General features: G+C 35.9%; 3 protein-coding genes and 1 pseudogene across 3 annotated transcripts; all 4 read right to left on the bottom strand.

Annotated features, from left to right (window-relative positions):
- Window positions 1-5,348: 5,348 nt before the first annotated feature.
- Window positions 5,349-7,047, bottom strand: LOC120226259 (annotated as a pseudogene).
- Window positions 7,048-8,656: 1,609 nt separating this feature from the next.
- On the bottom strand, window positions 8,657-9,595 carry LOC120226275 (olfactory receptor 6C1). Its single transcript, XM_039224452.1, has one exon. It carries the CDS (start codon window positions 9,593-9,595, stop codon window positions 8,657-8,659), a length of 939 nt encoding a protein of 312 aa, XP_039080383.1.
- A 5,531-nt stretch (window positions 9,596-15,126) lies between these two features.
- On the bottom strand, window positions 15,127-16,063 carry LOC120226277 (olfactory receptor 6C3-like). The gene is given in 2 exon segments (XM_039224454.1): window positions 15,127-15,532; window positions 15,534-16,063. Coding segments are annotated over 2 exon segments (936 nt in total).
- A 7,957-nt stretch (window positions 16,064-24,020) lies between these two features.
- On the bottom strand, window positions 24,021-24,959 carry LOC120226276 (olfactory receptor 6C1-like). The gene has a single exon (XM_039224453.1). It carries the CDS (start codon window positions 24,957-24,959, stop codon window positions 24,021-24,023), a length of 939 nt encoding a protein of 312 aa, XP_039080384.1.
- Window positions 24,960-27,007: the final 2,048 nt, after the last annotated feature.

Below are 27,007 nucleotides of genomic sequence, written 5' to 3'. Positions count from 1 at the left end.
TTTTCCATTTGCTCATTCATTGGTACAGTTTATACTGAAAAGCCCAGGTGAATGCTTACTTTATTTTACTCAGTAGTCAGAACTGCTTCTCTAGTATTTTTTGAGGGTATCTTTATGAATATATGGCTTTATAAATTTTGCATTTGTCGTTGGTCGCATTAGTGATTGACATAAACATTTCAAGAGAGATTTAAATTGGCATCTGTATCTCTTTGGAGTGCATCATCCCGAGGGAACACTCTTCCCTTTTGGGCAGTACACTTTTCCTCTTTGATTACTTCCTTTGATTACATTTCATCTTGGATGACAAGTGTTTCCAGGCTCATGCTACTCTTTTCTGTATTAGAAAAGAGTATTAGAGTCATTTCTCTAAAGAGTTTCCCTCCATTGACTAGGAAATGGCAAATCAAATTAAGAATCTGGACACTAGCTGTGATAATCACTAAGAGTTCAATCATCTTTTCTAGGTATTTTCAGTGGATAGGGCCAGCAAACACTTTTTTTCCCAAATAAAAGGTCTATGAGTGCAATTTATTTTTATTTTATTTAACTTTTTAAATGTTTATTCATTCATTTTTGAGAGAGAGAAAGAGAGCACGAGCAGGAAAGGGACAAAGAGAAAGAGATACAGAATCCGAAGTAGGCTCCAGTCTCTGAGTTACCAACATTTCTGATAGATTTCCCTTTGCCATTGAACAAGTATATTTTCTTTTATCAACATTTTGTTTTATCCTTCCCATTTTTTCTCATGGGGAATATACTTATTTAAGTACAGGGAGTAAGAAAGGACCAAATATAAAAATGAGAAAAAAATATCAAAATGTGTTTTAAAACTCTTTGGCATGGTTTCTACACAGATTTAACTGGTACAACTACTTAATGTTTTATCTATTCTCTTTGCCACTGGATCAAGGGGAATAATTCAGATAATCAGAATTGTCAGAACAGGAATGTACATAAACTACTAATATATAAAACACTGACATGAAAATAAATCCTGAGGGACAGTGTCCAACAAGACATGAAAAAAAAAGTCTAAAAACAAGCAAACAACCACACTAAGTGTGAAGTTTGTTTTCCTTGACATTGTTTTTCACACAGATTAGCAACCAAATGTCTTTATTTCTAATGTAGATGTCTGCTGAAAGAATCTCTACACCATGCCATTTGTTTTTAAACTGGCAATCTACCACATTATACTAAGTCCATTTTTGACTCCATGGTTTTTAATCTGCCTCTTAGAAATATTTTTGGCTTCATGATACTTTTTATACAAAAACGTAAGAGTTTTTTTCATGCTCACTGTATTGCTCACCAGTAATGGCAGTTGAAGATTCCTGTTTTGATTGATTAATGTTCTCACTTATATGCCAAGTATAATATTAAGAGTTAGTACCTTCCCTGATTATACTATAATAATATAATTTTGCACAGATGAGATCATGTGCTAAAAGCACCAGTAAAATTGTCCTTGTAAAAGCTATGCCAAATTTGCAGGTCCTTGTAGAGTTTTAAATATGTGTAAAAGAGAGCAAACACAAGTTTTTCTTTGTTTTGTTCTCTTCTGATTTTCTTTTTTTAAATTTTATATTTTTTATTTATTTTTGAGAGAAATAGACAGAGCGAGCAGGGGAGGGTCAGAGAGAGAGGAAGACACAGAATCCGAAGACAGGCTCCAGGCTCTGGGCTGGCTGTCAGCACAGGGTCCAATGCGGGGCTGAAACCCACAAATCGTGAGATCATGACCTAAGCTGAAGTCAGACGCTTAACCGACTGAGCCACCCAGGTGCCCCTCTGTTTTGATTTTCAAATTAGGCTATTATATTGGTTGTTATTGCTCAAGATCTTAGGCAAGTCACTTAAAACTTCTAAGCATCAATTTACACATTGGTCAAAAGGAATAATTATGTTTAACTTGTCATATAGCTGTAAAGATGAAGTATGATATGGTAGAGAATATACCTGGTGTTGTATATGACATAGAATAGAATATGTGCTCTCTATAAAAGAGACATTATTTATGAAATACCTATCAAACTTTTAAATAGCATAAAAGGTAGTGGCTGCCTAAATTTCTGTTACATTTTTTTTAGAAAAAAATAATGCAGAAAATAAGGGGAGTTCATAAAATAATACATAACACATGACTTCAGCATATCTAAAAAACAGGGGATATAGGACCTTCAAATAATTTGAAAGCAGTAAAATACACACCCAAGTTTATTAACTGAATGGGAAGAATTCGACAGACACTACAGATAGCATGAAAAAACAATGGTGCTGTACTTATTTATTTCGTGATTCATGTAACTTTTAAAAGGAAAAATATTCTTGTATCAATAAGAGAAAGGAGATATTTAAAATAAGTTGACTAAAACAGTGCTACTAAGTCATGACAGTATAAAACATATTTGATTGAAATGTAGCTGACACACAATGTTACATTAGTTTTAGTTGTACAACATAACATTTCAACAAGTCTATACATTCTGCTGTGCCCACACAGTGTCACCTGTCACCATACAGAGCTATTAAAACAACACTGACTATATTCCTTATGCTGTAACTTCTATTTCTGTGACTTATGCCACAGAATAAGATGAAAGTCTGTACATCCCACTCTCCTTCACACATTTTGCCCATCCTTCAACTTCCTCCTCCCGGCAATCATCAGTTTGTTCTGTATTTATGGATCTGTTTCTGTTTGTTTATTTGTTCATTGCTTTATTTTATTTTTGAGATTCCACATATAAGTGAAATCATATGGTGTTTGCCTTTCCCTGTCTTGTCGGAGGCCGGCTCCAGCAGGTCCAGGGGTCCCTGAAGGATGGACGGTGTCGGTGAGAGAGAGAGTGAGAGAGCCCCGAGATCCTTTCTGATCACCAGGCAGGCATCTCTGTCCTGTCAGTTTTGGTGTCTTTGTTTATGGTCAAATGTTAACATGGCATCAGAAAATGGAATTTTTACAATGGATAGTTCTCTGTGATAAGATGTTTTTGGAAAATGTACAGAAACAGGTTTTACAGAAGTATTCTTGCAGAACTGCCCCAATTATAGTGAGGTAGAGTAACTAAGAAAATGACAGGGTGTTCACATTTTAATAACACTAAGATTAAGTCATAGGTTTGTAGATACTCTTATCCATCCTCTTCACAGCTTCCAGGGTAAGGGAAGGTGTTTGTGGAATGTAAGCCTTAGGGAAGGGGCTGCTATACACCATCAGCTAGCAAAGGTGTATGTAGTAACTTATCTTCTGCCCTTATCTATTCTTTCTCTCTAAGTTAGGCTCTTTGTCTCTGGGCAAGACTTGATTTTCCAGTTATATTCTTTATGGCACCAGAGAGCCAACCATACCTTTAAAGAGTTTAGCTCATTTCCAATACATAGAATAGCCTCTCTGAGTGCATTTACCTTTTTGTCTAGTTTTAAGATTTGAATAGCTAGGGAATAAGAGACATTTTTGATTAGCTGATTTACATGTTGATCTGTATGAACATCTTGGACTAACGCAACGGTAGAAAACAGAATTGTACATGTAAAGGTCAATCTTTTATGAGTAAGGGTCATTAGCCTGTTCATAGCTCAAGGAAAAGTATGAAGGGAAACAGGACCTTCTGGAGACACGATGTCTCTTCTCATAATCAAAACAAGAAGTTCCCACGATAAGTCTCTTCACAAGATGCAATCATCATACCAGGGCCGGAATAAGGGGACAAGTCACTCCCAATATTGATCAACAAGGTACCTTAGGGGTCATTACTCAAGCAGAAATAATTGAGTGGGGGTGGATATCTGTCATCATCTGATAGGCAAGAGACCATGCAAACTTGCTTTAACCTCACCAGGAGTTTTCTCGACTAGTTGTCTCAGAATGGCTCCCAACACTGTCTGACTTATTACATTTAGCAAAATACCCTCCAGATCCGTTCATGTTGTTACAAATGGCAAGATCCCATCCTTTTGTATGGCTGAGCAGTATTCTATTACAATATATCACATCTTCTTTATCCTTTCATCTATCGATGTACAGTTGGTTTGCTTCCGTATTTGGCTATTGTGAATAATGTGACAATAACCACAGATATTTTGTATGTTTTTTTGGAATTGGTGTTTTTGATAAAACATTTTGATTAATCAGAATAGTCAGCAAAGTGAGTAATATTCCATAGCTACTGGGTTTTTTTTTTTAAATGTTTTTATTTATTTGCGTGAGAGAGAGAGAGAGAGAGTGAGAGACAGAGTGAGCAGGGGAGGGTCAGAGAGAGAGAGAGACACAGAATCTGAAGCAGTCTCCAGGCTCTGAGCTAGCTGTCAGCACAGAGCCCGACGCGGGGCTGGAACCCACGAACCGAGATCGTGACCCGAGCTGAAGTCGGACGCTTAACCGACTGAGCCACCCAGGCACCCCCATAGCTACTGGTTTTATATTGACAATCATAGATCACAATCATAAATCACTGACATGGAACCTGCAAGTAGTTAAGCTTTTTTCTTAATATTTATTTGGGTTTTTTTTTTTTTTTTTTTGAGAGAGAGAAATAGAGCATGAGTAGGGGAAGGGCAGAGAGAGATGAAGACACAGAGTATGAAGTGGGCTCCAGATTCTGAGCTGCCAGCACCACCTCAACATGGGACTCAAACTCAGGAACCATGAGATCATGACCTGAGCTGAAGTTGGATGCTTAACCAACTGAGCCACCCAGGCGCCCTTAATAGATAGTTTTAAAGGAAGACACAATTCGTCTATGTCTATGTTATAATTAGTGTTTAACAAATGAGCTCAGCATTTCCCGTAACCGTGACATAGATACAACAAGATAGTACAAATTAGTCTAAAATTTCAGGGCACCTGGGTGGCTGAGTCGGTTAAGCTTCCGACTTTGGCTCAGATCATGGTCTCACGGTTTGTGGGTCTGATCCCCGCGTCAGGCTCTGTGCTGCCAGCTGGGAGCCTGGAGCCTATTTCAGATTCTGTGTCTCCTTCTCTCTCTGCCCCTGCCCTGCTCGCACTCTGGCTCTCTCCCTATCTCAAAAATAAAAACAAACATTAAAAAGAATTTTTAAAACATTTCATTTCTCTTATCAAATCTTTATGATAACATTCATTCATACTACCTCAAATTTGGATTTGTTTATATGAAACGTACTTTAAGGACCAAATATTTGAAGGTTTCTTTACTTTCAAATAAATAAAGGGGTTAGGATGTAAATAAAGGGGTTCAGCATGAGACAACAGAGTTACTAAGAATGGCTACTGCCTTTGTCAATGATGCTTTTTATTTTTGCAAAGAAATTAGCACATATGAAAATAGAAATGGCAATCATGTGAGTAGAACAAGCAGAATAAACTATTTTCTCTGACTAGCAGATGTGATGTATATGTAAGACAAAATCACAAATGTCAAAGTGAATAGTAAAATAATCAAAGTGAAAACCAATTACTTCTAGGAGCCACGTATCTAAGTAAGACAGTTGTAAAAGGGAAAGATAGCCACATGCAAAGTGATCAGTGACATTGGAAACACAGTTATCCAGCTGGAGAAGTATAAAGGGTGGGAAAATGGTCAAAAACCTACCTTGCGATGCACATAGCATTAACAGGATACAGAGTTTCATGCTCATGATGGTTGTTTAACGAAGGGGCTTGCAAAGGACAGCATAGTGATCAAAGGACACGAACATTTGAATTGAAATTCAGCCACTCCCAGGGCACCTGGGTGGTTCAGTGGGTTAAGTGTCCAACTTCAGCTCAGGTCATGATCTCATGGCTCTTCGGTTGGAGCCCCGCTTCGGGCTCTGTGCTGACAGCTAGCTCAGAGCCTGGAGCCTGTCTTTGGATTCTGTGTCTCCTTCTTCCTCTGTCCCTCCCCTGCTCAAGCTGTCTCTCTCTCTCTCTCTCAAAAATAAAAAATAAAAACATTTTAAAAATTAAAAAAAAAAAAGCAATTCAAACGCTCCCTTGAACACAAAGAAAAATAGTTGGGCTGCACAACTGTTATAAGAAATGATGTTATCCCTTGTGATAATTGTCTCCAGATATCTATGAATACATACAGTGTAAACGAAATTTCTAAGACAGAGAAGTTCCAGCTAAGAAATATATAGGTATTTGCAGATGGAAGTCAACTAAAGTTAGGGTTTTGAAGTCAAGTGTTCATTGACACTTAATATGTATGTGGTAAATAAGAAGAGGAAAATCACAATCAGAAGATCAGGAACATCAGAAAAGCTCAGCAGAAAAAACTCTCATCATTGTGTGGTTGTTTATTTCTTTCTCTTTCATTTTTATCTCTTTTAAAGATATGTGACAGCATTGATGAGTCTGGAGGACATTAGTTTAGATGAAATAAGTCAGTCAGGAAAGAACAAAAATGGATAAATCCACTTTCATGACGTATTAAACTTAGTCTAACTCACAGAAATGATGGATAGATGGTGTCTCCCTTGGGACAGGTTGGGGTGGGCAATGGGGAATTGATGATGGCTGGTATAAAGTGCAGTTCTGCAAGAGGAATAAGTTCTGAAGATGTTGAAGATAAATATTATTGAAGAATATGTTGGCTGTAGTACATTTTGCCTACAGTTAACAATACTATATTGTACCCTTAAAATATAAGTGGGTAAATCTCATATTGAATGTTCTCATCACTTTATAAATATAATTTGTACTGATTCCCACTATAGCAGTTAGATATAGAGACCAATATTAATAACAATCATTACTTTTTCTTTATCTAATTATGCTATTTGCTTGACAGGTTCATTTCCATTCCTATAGTATATTATATATGCCAGATTTATTGGGCACTGGCCTTACCAGTGGGGAAGTATATGTTGAGAGGTTATAGGACTCTAAGCTTTCAAACTATTTGTCTTATTTAACACACAAATTATACTTTAGCTAAGACGAAATCGAGAAACCATTTGTAGGTTTTCTCCTACATTTCGAATCTCCTTCAGTTTTCTATCATTTACTGTTTTTTTTCCTCTAACAACTCCTGTCCTATATATCTCAATTGAATAAATTGCATAGAAAGCATTAGACATGTAGGAATACTAATTAGGATATTATATTTTCTATTACTAAAAAATCATTTATGTAACTTAGAATACTTTTTTTGGTATCCATAATTCTTATTTTTCTTCTCTCTCTGTCTGTCTCACACAACATACACACACACACCCCTATATTTGTATAAAATACTTTAGACATTTAATACCTTAAGTAGAATGAGTGGAAGATCAATAGCTAAAACATGGAAAGAGCCTAAGTGTCCATCAACAGATGAATGGATCAAGAAGATGTGGTTTATCTATACCATGGAATACTACATGGCAATGAGAAACAATGAAATCTGGCCATGTGTAGCAACATGGATGGACCTTGAGGGTGTTATGCTGAGCGAAATAAGTCAGGCAGAGAAGGACAAATATCATATGTTTGCACGTATAGGAGGATTAGGAGGAACTTGACGGAGGAACAAGAGGGAGAAGAAGGGCGGAAATGGTGGGGGAAAGGGAGAGAGACAAACCATGAGAGACTATTGAATGCTGACAAAAACTGAGGACTGATGGATGTGGGGGGGAGGGGAGGATGGGCATGGAGGAGGGCACTTTGGGGATGAGCACTGAGTGTTATGTGGAAACTAATTTGACAATAAACTATTTGTAAAAAAAAAAAAAAGAATGAGTAGAAGAGTATTTTAACAGGTGAAATTCTAGTTTCATAAGAAATGGACAATTTTGCTCTGTTATAAAGCTTTTACAAAGTTTCTACAAAACGTAAAAGATTTTGTTTGGGCATTAAATAATGTAGATACATGCCCTGTTTCAAACTCATCCAAAACTAGAGAAGGAGTTATAATTAATATTTCAGCATAGTTAGAATGTGGGGCTTACATTCTATAGAATTAGAGAAAATAAACTTATCCTACATAGCTAAGCCAGCTATTGCTTCACAGTTTTCTATAGTATGTGTGAATGTATGTATGTATATATGTTTGTATATATGTATGTCTGTATCTTACTGTATATGTACCTATATCTACTGGTTATTATTGGATTGTAAATACAGAGATCTATTTGGCAACATGAATACAAATGTATATATTGTTAGACATTGCTGCTTTTTTTTTAACCAGCAGAAAATTCACAGGGACATACCCTATTAAGTGTGCAGTATTATTTGTTTTTTAAATGAAAACTTTCACATTTTTCTGTAAATCGTATGGCATTTGAAGAACTTTTTTGTCTAGAGAAATGACAAGACGGTGAGGGAATTCCTGTCAAATCAATGAAAATAATGAAATTATATTTTCTGTATAGATTAAGTAAAATATACCAATATTTACAGTGTCCTTTCCATTCTTGGTGATAATTGTTTTCCTAAACAAAACTCCAACATCATAATAAAACAATTATTGCTCAAGAAGTGGCAACTAAGAAACTGTTGAGAAGACTGGGAAGCAGAAAGACATACGAAGTCATTGTAACTGACTGGAAATATATTATAGGTGCTTGTAAACTGATAGAAACAAAGAAAGAATGAATAAGGAGACCAAGAAGGTATTATAATTTGAAGAAGTTGCTTAAATTTCATGTTTGTATATTTTAGATTGCCATGTGGTGTGTGGCTATTTCATGACACCACAGCCTATCATTTTCTGGAGAAAAACACAATCTTCCTTGCCCTGTCCATGAAGGCTCGCCTGACTTGCTGTTTCCTTAGGCTGTAAATAAAGGGGTTCAGCATGGGGGCCACTGAGGTGTTTAGCACAGCAACGCCCTTGCTCAGAGATTCTCTGTCTTTTGCTGATGGTTTAATGTACATGAAAATGCAGCTGCCATAGGAGATGGAGATGACAATCATTTGGGATGAACAGGTGGAAAAGGCCTTTGTCCTCTGACTAGTAGAAGGGATTCTTAAAATTGTTCTGATGATATATGTGTAGGACAGAAATATCAACGCCAACGTGAACATTAGAGTAAACACAGCGCAGGAAAACCCCAGCATCTCTAGGAATTTTGTGTCTGAACAAGACAGTTGCAGCAGGGGAAAATAATCACAGGTAAAATGGTCAATAATATTAGACCTACAGTAATTAAGGTTTAAGAGCAACATGAGTGCGGGGAATATGATTAAGAATGAAATTAGCCACGAAGAGAAGACAAGGAGTATGCAGACTCTGGGATTCATGATGGTCATGTAATGCAGAGGTTTGCAGATGGCAATGTAACGGTCATAGGACATGGCGGCCAGAAGGTAGAATTCAGTGACTCCCAAGAGAATGAAAAAAAATAGCTGAGCAATGCAGCCATTAAAGGAAATGGTTTTATCTCCTGTCATCATAGTATCTAGGAACTTGGGTATGCTGACAGTTGTGAATGAAACCTCTAATAAGGAGAAGTTTCTGAGGAAGAAATACATGGGAGTCTGGAGGTGGGAATCCAGCAGGGTAAGGGTGATAATGGTCAGGTTGCCAGTGATGCTGAGCATGTAGGTGATGAGCAGGAAGACAAAGATCAGCACCTGAAGCTGTGGGTCATCTGACAATCCCAGGAGGATAAACTCTGTTGTTTTTGTGTGGTTTCTCATTCCTCAGTTGCTTCTTTGTTGGTCTCCTGCCAGACCTCTAGGAGAAAGCAAGAGGAACAAGTGTTGAAAGTAGATTAACAGAGGTTCAAGTGTGGAGCCAGAATTTTGCTGAAATACTTTGTCATTTAACCTACAGGGGAAATTTTAAGTATCTTAGTCTTATTTTTTTCTTGCATACCTACCATCTGAGCTGAAACCTCCTGTGAGCTCCTCCACTACATGTGCATGTCTGAAAGTTAAGACAAATTCTTACTCTCAAAGCCATTGCAACACAATCCAGTTCCTAGAACAGTCATAGAAGACTTAAGATAAACACATGTCTAATTCATTAATAAAGTGATACTGAGTTTGTTGAATCAAACACATCCATCAGGTGTAGTTCCCTCTTGTATTTCAAATTCAAAGCTGCAGATCTCATAGGGTGGGTCTTAGTTTTATAAGAGGTTTTTTTTTTTGTTTTGTTTTGTTTTTGTTTACCTACTTTTCAAGCTGTATATATCTACTCGGCCTATGTAGAGTAAATATATAACAAAGACGTAAAAGAAACTCCAACTTTTTGGGTATACATTTTTTTTTATTTTTTAGTGTTTATTCATTTATTTTTTTAGAGACTAAGACAGCACAAGTGGGGAATGGACAGAGAGAGCATGAGAGAGAGAACCCCAAACAGGCTCCACACTGCCAGCAAAGAGATCAGTGTGTGGCTCAAATACACGAAGCCATGAGATCATGACCTGAGCCAAAACCAAAAATTGGATGCATAACCCACAGAGCCACTCAGTTGCCCCTGAATATGCAATTTAAAAGAAAAGTTCATAAAGCATTATTTTAAAGTTACTTTCATTAAATTTCTTTAGAATTCATTCCTTCAATTAACATTATTCCCGCTCTGTACCACCACTCTTCTTTCATCAGGGTTTACTTTTTTGAAAGGGGTAGTTTTTCCATAATACCTAGAAATCCCCAAATACACTCTCATCAAATAGACAACATTTGGTTTCAATCTCAAGATTGAAATTTATGCAATATTTAACTGGTATTGGAGATCCAGGTTTAAAAAACCCATTATTGCCATTCCATTGTTAATAATGTATCAATGCACTCTATTTTTACTCTTATTTCAACGTTTTTGCATAGTCTTTTTTCTCTTATGTTTCCTATCAATTTTAAGACTTTTCTGAAAAATAATACCATGACTAACATACACTTTCTGGTTACTGATGAAGTCTTTGAAGGAATGTATGAAGAGCTATGAAGGAAGTTATAATAGGTAAGGAAGGGTTCATGTGAACATCACTGAAAATGAGTACTGATAGACCAGTTTTGTAGGACCAGAGAACATGCTTAAAGAAGCTGTAGGAAGAGATGATCCAATATCACAGACTTGGGGAAGTATACTATACTATTTATGTAAAGATGTTAATGGAAATTCAATGAATTGTATTCATTTTCCACATCAACTCAGCCTGATGAATGTTATTCCTTCATTCATTCAACAGGCTTTTGAGAGAAATAAACTTGAGTGTTTAAAAAGATGCATATGATTCCTCAACCCTGAGGCATGAATACATCCTTGGGAGGATGAAGGGTATCTCTAAGCCTTTAGCTCATCTTTTTTATTTTTGAATGCAGATTCATATTCCCCCCTGGAAGAACATGGTTTAGGTGAATCTCTGTATAATCTTCCACTCATTTAATCAAAATCAAGAACCCCTTCTAAGGACTCCTAAGACAGAAACATTGACATTCAAAATGAAAGTTAACAATAATACTTCATATTTGTTGCATAAGATGGCCACAAAATACCTTCAAGGTTTTATTCTGAAAGCCCCCCTTTCAAAATCCTTATCATCAATTTAGCATTAACAATGACCCTTTAGATAAAGTAGAAACTGATGACTTCTCTGATGCCCAAGATGAGAAAGGGACTCTGTATTAAAGGATATATGAAGGACCAAAGGATATTCCTTTAAGAGATTAAGAGCCTTAGACTGATTCCATTTTATTTGTGGTGCACTTTGTTGTTGTTGTTGTTGTTGTTGTTAATAATGTCCTAGTTGCACTGAGTGGACATATCCCTTAGTAATGCAATAACTTTGAGAGTCTAATTGTTTCAATTTATTGTATGTTTACTAAATTCGCTTTTATTCAGTTAAACTTCACTAGAGATCATTAGAGAAACTTCATGAATCATAGCTTCCACGCATTGTGCTTTATGATCACTTCACTCTCTCTCTCTCTCTCTCTCTCTCTCTCTCTCTCTTAACCTTATAAGTAAAGAGTTGTTCGGAGTTTTGGCTGATATGTTAGAGGAAAGGAAAACTGCTTAAATCAATGTTGCAGAAAGCATCTAGGTCAGCTTCAAAATTACTCTACATTTATTTGTACTGTTCAATCATGCTGGGCTTTGGGCTGTGACACAAGCATTCTCTAAGAACTTCTTTTGGTCTGAATAAAGCAAAGACTCCCCTGGAGAACCCAGTAAGTCACTGGAAAGATAATACCTGTAGGAATTGGTGGCAAATACTAACTCCTAACCTCAAACTTGCAGTTCTTAATTTAGACAAAAATAAGCATGGAAAAGAAGAAAAATACATAAAATTATAATAAGATTATGGCATCAAACACTATTAATTTTTGGAGCTGCCTGGATGGGTCAGTTGGTTAAGCATCCAACTTAGGCTCAGGTCATGATCTCGTGGTTTGTGGGTTGGAGCCCTGCACTGGGCTCTGTGCTGACAGCTCAGAGCCTGGAGCCTGCTTCAGATTCTGTGTCTCCTTCTGTCTCTCTCTGCCCCTCCCCAACTCACATCCTGTCTTTCCTTCAAAAATAAATACACATTAAAAAAAAAAAAAAAAGAAAGCCACTTGTTTTCTGATTCATGACAGTCTAGTGTAAATTACTATCACAGAAATTATATGGGCTCTGCGATTAGAGAATGTGATTTCAAAATACAAATGGGCTGCTTGATTGAAGTGTGACTTTGGCAGCTACTTAAATTCCCTAAGCATCAGTTTTCTCTGTTTCTCATGGATTTGAAATTTCAAGGGCGTCTTGGGAATGAACTGAAATAATATAAGTGCAAGTGCTCTGTAAACCATGCGACACTTACTATGCTTTAAGAACTGGTGTATTTATTTTCTTTGAGTTGAAATTGATTTCTAGCTAGGCAGAATATTCATAGTTAACTGTGATTGAGCAAAACCATGATTCCAATGGCATTCTAAGGACATTTATATTCTATCTCATTTAACCATTAGGACACACCGATAGGAACTTTATCTTTATTCCCAATGAAGCATTAGGGTCAGTGTAGTTATATACCTTAGATATATTTGTATAGTTAGCAAGTGTTTAATATAATCAGAGAATACCTAAAATTAAAGTCTGTTCTCTTAAAGTACTACATAGTCTATATTAAATTAGAAACACAGGCATAGAGTGGTAATTTTTTGCTTTTTATTTAAGACAATGAATCAATTTATATAATAAACAAAATAATATCTCTTTACATTTATAAATACACCCAGTTGTAAAATACAACTCCAACATACCTTATTTAATTTGATTAATAATTGAGCTGATAAATAATGAGTCAATGATAAGGTTTGAGAGACTACTATTACCTCCCCTATGTCCTACTTACCTCTGATTTCATACAGGCTCACTAACACACAGAATGGTTGAAATATAAAAAATATTAGTGGTTTCCATTGTTGTAATCCAAGGAAATCCGTGTCCTGAACACAGTTCCTCTCACTGAACACATTTGCTCTCTACTGTTAATGTTTTTGACTTAAATTTTCCATTTTAGCTAGAGGGAATAGATTGAGTACAGAGAATAAGAAAGGAGCAGATATATAAAAGAGAAAAAATTTCAGAAGGTGTTTTAAAACTATCTGGTACAGTTTCTACACAGATTTTATGTGGCATAAGCTACTTAATGTTTTAGCTATTCTTTGCCACTGACTCAAGGGGAATAATTCAGTGAATCAAAATTGCCAGGATAGGACTATACACAAAACACTAAGGAATATAAAACATAATACACATTAGTATTGAAATTTGAAAAGGAAGCTTGGGGGACAGTGTCCGATGAGACAGAAAAAAATAACAAGCAAATATCCTCCTAGTGTGATTTGTTTCTCTTGAGAAACAGAGACCAACAGAGATTATTTTCCAGAGATTACCATGAAATATCTCCATTCTTATGGCAGATCTCTACCAAATGCATCTCTACTCTATGCCATTTTTTAAAACTGAGAATCTACCACATTGTATTAATTCATTCATTGACTCCATTAACTTTAATCTACCTTCCACGGAGGATTTTGGGACTATATACTGCTACTATTCATATTTTGTCCTTCTCGCTCTGGTGGCACCAGCAACGGTAGTTGAAGAGTTTCTTGTTTTCATTGATCAATGTTCTAACGTATATGCTAACGATAATATTAGGGATGAGTACCTTCCCTGACCCCAGACTATAATCATATAATCATGGCAAAATGAAATAATGTGAGTACAAAACACCCATAAAATTGTGCAGGTCCTTAGTAAAAGCTATGCAAAATATTCAGGTCTCTAAGATTTGAAAAATGTATGGAATAGAGCAAACACAAGTTTTTGTCATTTTCTTTTATTTCATTATTCAAATCAGGTTATCACATTGGCTGTTGTAGCTCAAGACCTCAGGCAGTTTCCTCAACCATAGACTTTACACATTTGTGAAATAGAGATAATCACTCAAATTTGCCATATAGTCGTGACAGCTAAATATGATATGATTTAGGACATACCAGATTGAGCATATGGCATAGAAGAAATATTTCCTACAGAAGAGATGCTATTATTGGTGAAATTCTTATCAAACACCCAGGTATCAGGAGTGTCTTGGTGACTGCCTAATATTTATCGATCTCATATTTTTCAGGATAATACATATGAACAAGGAGAATATACAAAATAAGATAATGTATGCCTTAAGCATAAATAGAATATAAAACACATATGGCCTTAAGATAATTTATAAACAGTAAAATAAACACTCAAGCCTATTTCAGATTGGAAAGAATTGGACAGGTACTGCAGATAGTATCCAAAAATATGGTTGTTACAGATATTATATTTCATATATTTTATAACTTTAAGAAAGAAACTCAGATGTTAGTATACAAGAAAATAAAATATAAGGAGTATTTTTTAAAAACATTGCTACTCCATTAGCCATTTTGGTATACAATATTTTTATTATCTGGAGCAATCAGCAAAATGAGATGTTTTATAGCCACTGACTTTCTATTCAGAATTGTAAAACAGTGAGGAAATGGAACTTACAGACAGCTTGAAATAAAGATGCAACATAGTTACTTTTGGTGTACAAGAAAGCTTAAGCAATGTGCTCAGCCTTGAAAGTATCTGTGAGATGGATATGGGGACATATTGTAGAAGTCTAAATTTTATTTTTCCTTTATTGGATCTTCCCAGTGATGATCTTCCCAATGATATCCTTTCATGTTAATACATATTTTCATTTGTTTCTAGAAAACACTACTTTATGAAGCAAATTTTTGAAAGCTTGTTTTACTTGCTGGTTCCTCAGGGTATAAATAAAAGGGTTCAACATGGGGGCAATTGAGGTGTTGAGAATAGCTACTCCTTTGGTCAGTGATGCTCTTTCGTTTGCTGAAGGCTTGACATACATGAATATACAGCTCCCATAAGAGATGGAAATGACAATCAAGTGAGAGGAACACGTAGAGAAAGCCTTTTTCCTCTGAGTCGCAGACGGGATTCTCAGAATGGTGCTAAGGATGCACATGTAGGAAAGAATCACTAATGCCAAAGTGAAGAGCAGAGTGACAAAAGCAAAGTAAAAGCCAATCATCTCTAATATCCATGTGTCTGAGCATGAGAGTTGTAAAATGGGGAAATACACAAGAGAAATGATCAATTACATTGGAAGCACAGAAATCCAGCTGGAGGATGAGCATGAGTGGTGGGAAAATGGTAAGAAATCCTCCCAGCCATGACCCAAAGACAAGCAAGGTGCATAATTTCTTGTTCATGATGGTGGTGTAGTGAAGAGGCTTGCAGATGGCAACATAGCGATCAAAAGACATGGCAGTGAGAAGAAAAAACTCAGATACACCCATAAAGATGAAGAAAAAGAGTTGAGCTAAACAATTGTTATAGGAAATGGTCTTGACCTTAGTAATGATTGTCCCCAAAAATCTAGGGATAGACACACTGGTGAATGTAATTTCTAAGAAGGAGAAATTCCGCAGAAAGTAATACATAGGAGTCTTGAGATGGAAGTCTGTTAAGGTGAGGATGATGATGGTTAGGTTTCCGGTGACACTTAATACATAAGCCATAAACAGAAAGATAAAAATTATAGCTTGAAGCTTTGGGTCATCTGAGATGCCCAAGAGAACAAACTCTGTGATCACTGTATGGTTTCTCATACTGAATTTTATTTTATTTAAGCAAAATCTACTGTTGAAAACCAAAGCAGAAAGACTATGTGACTAGTAAAGGAATTGAAGTTTTAAATGTTCGCACTATTAGCCCCAATGAAATGAAGCCAATGGAACTTTTATCCTGTTGCATTTTTGCAACATCCATCCAGTCCCATTAAAGCAGAAACATTTTGCACATCCTCTGTTGAAAAGAAAAAATGTGTTCACAGATCTATGTTAAAAGTCCCCTCATTAGTGATTTTATATAACATCTGTACCTGTAACCAAATTTTCTATATGTGCACTATATCCTTTAATATTTAGCTATTCACTTTAGTTTTATTTTAACTCCAGTATACTTAACATACACTGTTAGATTCATTTCAGGTGTACAATATAGTGGCTCCAGAGTTCCATACATCACTCTATGCTCATCATGACAGATGCACTCCTTAAACCCCATCACCTATTTGCCCCATCCCCCTGCCCACCTCCCCTCTGGTAACCATCAGTTTGTTCTCTACAGTTAAGAGTGTGTTTCTTGGCTTGACAAAGCAGGAAAAAAATATCTATTGGGAAAAAGAATGTCTCTTCAACCAATGGTATTGGGAAAACTGATCAGCTACATACAAAAACAAAAAACAAAAAAAACAAAAAACTACACCCCTTCCTCACACCATACACAAAAATAAAATCCAAATGGATTAAAGAGCTAAAGGCGAGACCTGAAACCATAAAAATTCTAGAAGGGAGCAGAGGCAGCAATGACTCTGACATCATCTTTAACAATGTTTTACTAGATATGTCTCCTGAGTCAAATAAAATATGTTTCTGCAACAATATTTATTATATTTATAATTTAGGTATTGAGACATTGTTATCCAACTTCTCAGACTTTGTTCTTAGGACTAAAATATCTAATTTTGAGTTTTAATTTGGATGCCATTTACAAACTTTATTGTCTTATAAGATTTGGTATAAGCTAATGACCAAATCACAATTCCTGAGCTTAATAGTAGCTATAATTAATATTATTCTTAATATATATTCTTTTAAATATGAGCGGAGGAAATGAATGTGTTCTCTATCAGGGAAATATTAGATTAGAATTGCCTTAGTGATAAAAAAGAGTAAAGTTCTTTACGGGAAAAAACCCTGAAGCCACATAGGTAGAGCTATATCAATAATATATTCTGACAGCATACTGTTCCATTAATATCATTTTAATGTTCCTTATTTAAATTAACAATTGACTACTTTCTGTTTTTCTGTTTCCACTATTTACTATATCTTTTTTGCTCTCAAATTTGTCTGAGGGCAAGAAGGAACTCATAAGGGAATTTTTTTGATAACAAAACATCTCATTGTCTTCTTTCCAGGAGACTAACTATACAGAATAAATTTTTTTTTGTAAAATTTACTTTCTAGAAACCGCAATTTCTAAAATGTAATCTATATGACTTTACCTGTTTTTTTTCTCTGTTTATTTCTAGCAATCAGATTCTACCTATGGTATAAGTCCTCAAAAATATTTGCTGTATGGTTTGTTTGTTTGTTTTTTTGTTTGTTTTCCTATGAGCTGAACTGGGTAAGCCTTTGGGAGGAACTGTCAAGCTCATATTGTGTCTTTTTCTTTTTTTTTCTTTTTTCCTGACCATCAGCATTCTTTTCCTTGAGGAACAGACACATATTTCTTATAACATACCAGCAAAATCGGCAGATCAAAAGGCACAGACTGTTACTATATTTTAAATCATGACAAAAATGTTCAAATATAAAATTTGTTTTAGTAAATATACTGATGTGACACATTGGGGACCACTATACTTTATTCCAACAAAGTAACCTTTGGAATGGGAAAAAGATAAACACATTTACTGAGAAATCTGGAACGCACTTATGTTTTGATTTGTCTAATGATTCCAGTCATAAATATAACCGCAGATTTTTTTATTTTATTAATATGTGAGAGCCAATGCATTCATAGTCTACTTCAGGATACTTTGTCATCAGTTCACTCTTGCCTCTATTGTGCAAAAGCCTCTCATACTGAGAAAAAGACAGTCTTGACTGCATGCAAGCTTTCTATAGCCTCCGCTCTAAGTGAAAGAATTTCTCTTGATCACTTGTATCTTTCCATATAACCATAAACTTTGTTCTGGCCTGAACGTCAAGAAGTACTTTTGTAACCCTGAGAGTTCTTTAAGTGATTTCTATGGAATACTGCCTTATGGCTGGCAGTTAAAACATTTACAAGTTCCCTGGAAAAGAGAATGATTGAATACTATCCAAAGACAAAACAAGTTTACCTTCTCTGGTCACTGTATAAATCCCCCAAGAGACCTTGGGCAGGAAAGGAAAGGTGCAAGGAGAAATGAACTCAGATGTATAGTGATGCCATGACATGCATCTTTCCAGAAAGCTAAGCGATAGAGTGAGGTGAATGCAAAAGGGTACCTGCCAGCATATACGGTCACCTGGTATCCCTTTGGCTGTACTTATTTTCCCTAATATGCCCATGGCACTTAGGCTACATCCAGGAGATAATTTATTGTCAATTCCTTTGAGACCCTTTAAATCCAGGGCTGAGCTATATGGTAGTGGACCTTTCATTGAAGGTGGCACCCAGGCTTTATTAAATTATACATCTCCAGTCATATAAAGTAGAATGAAGAAATAAACAACTTTTTTCATTTATTTTTGTTGTGCATTTCTATTCTTAACTTTGAAATGAAGATGTCCTCAACAGTTACCAAATCTGTTGTAAACAAACACAAGCACAAAACGACATTCTGACTTTAGTGTTAGGCTATTGCCCACCCTCTTCTGAAAACATTCACATGAGGGGCGCCTGGCTGACTCAGTCAGTTAAGCGTCCGTCTTCCGCTCAGGTCATGATCTCACAGTCCATGGGTTCCAGCCCCACTTCGGACTCTGCTGACAGCTCAGAGTCTGGAGCCTGCTTCAGATTCTGTCTCCCTCTCGCTGCCCCTCCCCCACTCGCTCTCTGTCTCTGTCTCTCAAAATAAAATAAAGACATAAAAAAAATTCAGATGAAATCCTCTTCCAGATATAAAAGTCTTCCCAGAAATCCTTTATTTTGTCACCTCTCAGCTCCAACCAGCAGACTACATCTATACTCCATGTGATCCAACTCTGGGTCTCATTATGTCTTGAAAATGTCTGTTCTGTGCTCAACAAACTTACTTATGCTCTCTTTTTCAAGTTATTCTTAAGCTTTTTTTATTATTTGAGTATAGTTGTCATACAATGTTACATTAATTTCAGGTGTACAACTTACTGATTTGACAGGTTTATACATAATGCTGTGTTCACCACAAGTATAGCTACCAGCTCTCCTGTTACAGTGTTATTACAATATCATTGACTATGTTCCTTTGGTGTCTTTTATTCCCATGATTTATTTATTCCATAACAAAGTCTGTATCTCCCTCTCCTCTTCACCTATCTCCCCACCCACCTCTGCTCTGGCATCCATCAGTTTATTCTCTGTATTACAGATGTGATTGTGCTTTGTGTTTATTCATTTTTAAAAAAGCCAGTTGTGAGGAGAATCATGTTATTTGTCTTTCTTGAAATTATTTCTCTTAGGATGATACACTCTATGTCCTTCCATGTGGTCTCAAATGGCAGTATTTCACTTTTTTGGTTGTGTACTATTCCATATATGTATATATGGAATATATATAATAATAATATTATGACATTATTATTATATATTATATTATCTTAATATAGTATATGTTAATTATATTATATATTATATGTATGGAATATATATTTTATATATATAGTTTCACCTCTGGAATTATATATATATATATATATATATAAAATTTCACCACTTCCTCATCCATTAATCTATTGATGCACACTTGGATTGTCTCCATATGTTGATATCTTGGCTATCATAAATAATGTGGAAATAAACAACATAGAGGTGCATGTATTTTTTCAAATGAACTTTTTTGGGGGATGGTTAATACCCATTATAGAATCATTGGATCACAAAGTATTCGTATTCTTAATATTTTGAGGAACCTCCATACTGTTTTCCACATGGTTGTACCAGTTTACATCTCCACCAACAGTACATGAGGATTTCTTTTTCTCCACATTCTTATTAACACTTATTATTTTTTGTCATTTTGATTTTAGCCATTTTAACTGGTATAAGGTGGTATCTCAGCATGGTTTTTAAAAAATTATTTTATATTAAAAATATTTTTTCAACGTTTATTCATATTTTGAGAAAGAGACAGAGGGAGACAGGGTGTGAATGGGGGAAAGGCAGACAGAGAGGGAGACACAGAATCCGAAGCACCATCTAGGCTCTGAGCTGTCAGCACAGAGCTCGATGCGGGGCTCAAACCCACAAACCATAAGATTATGACCTGAAATATACATACCATGTCTTCTTTATCCATCCATCTCTAAATGTACACTTGCCTTGCATTCATATCATGCTATTGTGAATAATGATGAAAAAAATACAGGGGTGCGTATATTTTTGGAATTAGTGTTTTTGATAGAATGTATTTATTACTTTAAATAATAAGCAAAATGATTTGTATTCCATAACCACTGGTTTTAAGCTCACAATTATAAATTACTTACATGGAACCTGCAATGTTAAGCTAATGAACTCATGGTTTCCTAATGCTGTATATAGGAAGATAGTGGAAACAAGAGGTTTAGAATTTCATTTTTCTCTTATTAAATCATTATAATATTAATTCATATTAATCAAAACTTTGATTTTTTGGTATGAAACAGTAAATTAAGGACCATATCTTTGAAGATTTGTGTACTTTCTGGTTCCTTGGGGGGTAAGTGAAGACTTTCTTCTTTTTCTACTTTATTCATTTTTTAATATAGTTTATTGTCAGGTTGGTTTCCATATAACACCCAGTGCTCATCCCAACAAGTGCCTTCCTCCATGCCCATCACCCATTTTCCCCTCTCCCCCAACCCCGTCAACCCTCAGTTTGTTCTCAATATTTAAGAGTCTCTTGTAGCTTGTCTCCCTCCCTCTCCTTAACTATTTTTTCCACTTCTCCTTCCCATGGTCCTCTGTTAAGTTTCTCCTGATCCACATATGAGTGAAAACATATGGTATCTGTCTTTCTCTGCCTGACTTATTTCGCTCAGCATACCACCCTCGAGTCCCATCTACGTTGCTACAAATGGCCAGATTTCATTCTTTCTCATTACCATGTAGTATTCCATTGTATAGATAAACCACATCCACTTAATCCATTCATCAGTTGATGGACATTTAGGCTGTTTCCATGATTTGGCTATTGTTGAAAGTGCTGCTATGAACATTGGGGTACATGTGCCCCTATGCATCAGCACTCCTGTATCCCTTGGGTAAATTCTTAACAGTGCTATTGCTGGGTCATAGGGGAGTTCTATTGTTAATTTTTTGAGGAACTTCTACACTGTTCTCCAAAGCGGCTGCCCCAGTTTACATTCCCACCAACAGTGTAAGAGGGTGCCCATTTCTCCACATCCTCGCCAGCATCTAAAGTCTCCTGATTTGTTCATTTTAGCCCCTCTGACCAGCGTGAGGTGGTATCTCAGTGTAGTTTTGATTTGTATTTCCCTGATGATGAGGGACATTGAGCATCATTTCATGTGTCTGTTGGCCATCTGGATGTTCTCTTTGGAGAAGTGTCTGTTCATGGCTTCTGCCCATTTTCTTCACTGGATTATTTGTTTTTCAGATGTGGAGTTTGGTGAGTTCCTTATAGATTTTGGAACCAATATGTTATTTGCAACTATCTTTTCCCATTCTGTCAGCTGCCTCTTAGTTTTGTTGATTGTTTCCTTTGTAGTTCAGAAGCTTTTTATGTTGATGAGGTCCCAATAGTTCATTTTTGCTCTTGATTCCCTTGCCTTTGGGGATGTGTCAAGTAAGAAGTTGCTGCAGTTGAGGTCAAGGAAGTTGTTTCCTTCTTTCTCCTCTAGGGTTTTAATGGTTTCCTGTCTCACATTCAGGTCCTTCATCCATTTTAAGCTTATTTTTGTGTATGGTGTAAGAAAGTGTTCTAGTTTCATTTTTCTACATGTTGCTGTCCAGTTCTCCCAGCACCATCTGTTAAAGAGGCTGTCTTTTTTCCACTGGATACTCTTTTCTGCTTTGTCAAAGATTAATTGGCCATACATTTGTGGATCCAGTTCTGAGTTCTGTATTCTCTTACATTGGTCTATGTGTCTGTTTTTGTGCCAATACCATACTGTCTTGATGATTACAGTTTTGTAGTAGAAACCAATGTCTGGGATTGAAATGCCTTTAAATTTGGTTTTCTTTTTCAATATTACTTTGGCTATTCGGGGTCTTTTGTGGTTCCATACGAATATTAGGACACTTTGTTCTAGCTTTGAGAAGAATGCTGGTACAATTTTGATTGGGATTGCATTGAATGTGTAGATTGCTCTGGGGAATATTGACATTTTAACAATATTCATTCTTCTGATCCAGGAGCATGGAATGTTTTTCCATTTCTTTGTGTCTTCTTCAATTTCCTTCATAAGTTTTCTATAGTTTTCATCATACAGATCTCCTATACCTTTGGTTAAGTTTATTCCTAGATATTTTATGGTTTTTTGTGCCAAGTTTCAGGGTACAAAATCAATGTACAGAAATTTGTTGCATTTTTAAACACCAACAAGGAAACAACAGAAAGAGAAATCAAGAAACTGAACCCATTCACAATTGCACAAAAAAACATAAAATGCCTAGGAATAAACCTAACCAAAGATGTAAGAGATCTTGTTTCTCAACAATTCCTGTGCTGTATCTCTCAATTGAATAAATTATATAGAGATCATTAGGTAAGTTGGGTTACTAATTAGGATTGTAGTATATTTTCTATTACTAAAAAGTAGTTTATATAATTCAAATTGCATTTTAAGTGTCCAAAATTCTTATCTAAATGTACACACACACACACACACACACACACACACACACCTTTCCAAAATACTCTAGACACTTAATACCTTACGTAAAATGAGTGAAAGGATATTATGAGGTGAAATTCTATTTTACATGAAATGGATACTTTTGCTTCTTGTGAAGGTTTTATTTTGTACAAAGCCTAAGTATTTTGTTTAGACATTAAATAATTTAGATACATGTCCTGCTGGAAACTCGTCCAAAACTAGAGAAGAAACCATACATATATATTTCATCAGAGTCAGAAAGTGGAGCTTACCTTTGATGGAATTAGAGAAAGTAACTTATCTTACATATCTAAAACAGCTATTGCTTCACTATTATCCACAGCATGTGTATACATATGTATGTATATATGTATCTACCTGTATGTCTACCTATATCTACTGAGTTATTAGGATTTGGAAATATGAAGATCTATTTATATTGTTAGATATCTAAAAAAAATTTTAGCCAATAGTTAAATTACATGGACATACTCTATTAAGTGAGCAATATTTCTTGGTTTTTAAATATAAGCATTCACACTTTCTATAAATCATATGGTGTTTGAATAATTTTTCCCTAGAGAAATGGCAAGATACTTAAGGGACATTCTGTCAAATATCAATGAAACAACAAAACTCTGTTTTCTGTATAGAGTAGGTAAAATACCATAACAATATTAACACAGCATCTCCTCCATTTCTGGTGATAATGGTTTTTCTATGCAAAACTTAAAGTATTACTTTATAAAACAATTATTGCTAGAGAAGTTGGAACTAAGAAACTGTTCAGAAGAGGGAACCAGAAAGACATATGAAGTTATGCAACTGAATGAGAAATATGTTATAGTGCTTGTAAGCTGTTATAAACAAAGAACGAAAGTATAAGGATGACAAGAAGACCGTTGTGATTTGAAGAGTTTGCAAAAATTTCATGTTTGTGTATTTTAAATTCCCGTGCAAGTGTGCATCTTATTTTTGACACCACAGCATTTCATTTGCCTGAGAAAAATACTATCTTCCTTGCCCTGTCCATGAAGGCTCGCCTGACTTGCTGGTTCCTTAGGCTGTAAATAAATGGGTTCAGCATGGGGGCCACTGAGGTGTTTAGCACAGCAACGCCCTTGCTCAGAGACACTCTGTCTTTTGCTGATGGATTAATGTACATGAAAATGCAACTGCCATAGGAGATGGAGATGACAATCATGTGGGAAGAACAGGTGGAAAAGGCCTTTGTCCTCTGACTAGTAGAAGGGATTCTTAAAATTGTTCTGATGATATATGTGTAGGACAGAAATATCAAGGCCAACGTGAACATTAGAGTAAACACAGCGCAGGAAAACCCCAGTATTTCTAGGAATTTTGTGTCTGAACAGGCAAGTTGCAGCAGGGGAAAATAATCACACGTAAAATGGTCAATAATATTAGACCTACAATAATTAAGTTGTGAGAGCAAAATGAGTCCGGGGAGTACGATAAAGAATGAAATTAGCCACGAAGAGAAGACAAGGAGTATGCAGACTCTGGGATTCATGATGGTCATGTAATGCAGAGGTTTGCAGATGGCAATGTAACGGTCATAGGACATGGCGGCCAGAAGGCAAAATTCAGTGCCTCCCAAGAGAATGAAAAAAAAGAACTGAGCAATGCAGCCATTAAAGGAAATGGTTTTATCTCCTGTCATTATGGTGCCCAGGAACTTGGGTATGCTGACAGTTGTGAATGAAACCTCTAATAGGGAGAAGTTTCTGAGGAAGAAATACATGGGGGTCTGGAGGTGGGACTCCAGCAGGGTAAGGGTGATAATGGTCAGGTTGCCAGTGATGCTGAGCATGTAGGTGATGAGCAGGAAGACAAAGATCAGCACCTGAAGCTGTGGGTCATCTGACAATCCCAGGAGGATAAATTCTGTTGTTTTTGTGTGGTTTCTCATTCCTCAGCTGCTTTTTTGTCGTTCTCTCCAGACCTCCAGAAGAAAGCCCAAGGAACAAACTTGAAGAGTGGGCAACAAAGGTCCAAGTGTGGAGCCAGAATTTGACTGAAATAGTATGTCATTTCCTCTACAGAAGAAATTTTAAGTGAATTGATAATAAGAACGATCTGTTAATTTCTTCTGTTTTAAAGGAGACAACTCTTGTTTAGGCAAGTTTGAAAACGTTCCTTATCACAAACCTTGAAATGCTAGAGCGGAGATTTTCCTCGGGCTTCTCTAACTCCAAATAGTACTTTTTAACTTTTAGAGACATGCCCATGAGGTTTCCTCCTAGTGAGAACCACCTTTGTGCTTTTGTTCCAATTGTATACCGTTTCCTTTTCTCTGTATCTTAAAGCTTAATGACTCTGAGAATCCTAAAAATGGAAGGATACTGTATTTTTTAATGTAAAGTGTGTTTTGTCCTTCACCTTTGATCCACTTTTGCTAACACTCAACTTTTACAATTCTTCCTAGTACATCACCAAGTCAGATATATTACAGTCATCACCACCAGCAACCTTAGGTCTTGTTAGAACTGAGCTTGATCACATCTGAATCCATGGCAATGTTTTATAATTTTTTAACCTATGTGTCATCTTTATGACCAATATTCCCATACAAGGGATTTCTCATTATTATTATTATTATTACTATTGAAGAATTTCCCTCAGTTAAAGAGTTAGGTAAGTGTTCTCCAAGAAAATGGGGTCAATAGTTTAATTTCGTTATTTGCATGTGGTTTCAAAATAGTAAGTTTTAATTTCTCTCTCTTTTTTAATTTTTTTAAATGTTTTATTTATTTTTGAGAGAGATAGAGACAGTGTGAGCAGGGGAGGGTCAGAGATAGAGGGGGACTCGGAATTAGAATCAGGCTCCAAGCTCTTAGCTGTCAGATCAGAGCCCGATGCGGGGTTCGAACCCACGAACTGTGAGATCATAACCTGAGCCTAAATCAGATCCTTAACTGACTGAGCCACCCAGGCGCCCCTTCTCTTTTTTTTAAAAATTAAAATTTATATGACATTATCATAGTTATTTCCATAAGGAAAATTGAGGATACCTAGGTTTGAATCCAAGCCACTTATTAGGTATGAAGTCATATGGTCTGTGTTGTTTCTATAAATATAGTTTATTTCTCTGTATACAGGCCTATCTCATAAGATCATCATGAGTATTAAATGAGTTAATATATATGAAGTGTTTAGAAACATGCTTAATATTTTTAAAAAGCCATAATAGGATTGCTCAATGGAGAAAATTTTCTCTAACCACTGTGCTGAAAACCTCTGGGATTAGATGGTGTCTTATCTTAAAAGGTTTACCTAAAATAACTAGTAGTGAATAAATGAACATGGATAAACTCACATAGGAACAATAACAACAACAAAACGATGAAGTGGAATCACCTGGTTATATAGTACCTGTGAGGCTCTAGGCAAGTGAATCTTAGCTTTGTTTTTCCACTTTGTGAACATGCTAAATTCTCGCCACCATGGTGTATCTGCTTCCTGTACTCCATCACACTCTCAGTCCTCCAACAATTCACTTCTCTCAATCAGCTATGATACAATCACCACATGTTAGATAATTGCTGCACTTTAACACTGCTAGCAAAGGCCACTTAATTTCTCTGCTCCTCCTTAGTGACAGTAATCTTTCTGAGAATGATTGTGAAACTTGCCTGAAATAAAATATGTACATGTAACTAGCCTTGTGGGTAGTAGATTTCAATGACACCTCAAATCACCTTCTTCTCAACTTCACAACACTGGGTTAATAGCCTTTGTATGAGTCTCATGAGAATCTTAGACTTATTCTTCCCTTCCCATCAAACATCTGTGCTGAAATTTCCTGTGAACTCCTCACCACATTGTGCATGTCTGAAAGTTAGGACAGAGTTGCCTTCAAAACCATTGTAACACAATCTAATGCCCAGAAGAGTCATATAGGCTCAAAATAAACACTTGTCTAATTCATTAATTAAGTGATGTTGAGTTTGTTGTTGA

Source organism: Hyaena hyaena, unplaced genomic scaffold, assembly GCF_003009895.1.
Source record: "Hyaena hyaena isolate Hyena2069 unplaced genomic scaffold, ASM300989v1 scaffold_1655, whole genome shotgun sequence".
NCBI lineage: Eukaryota > Metazoa > Chordata > Mammalia > Carnivora > Hyaenidae > Hyaena > Hyaena hyaena.
This window is presented reverse-complemented; position numbering and strand designations above follow the sequence as displayed.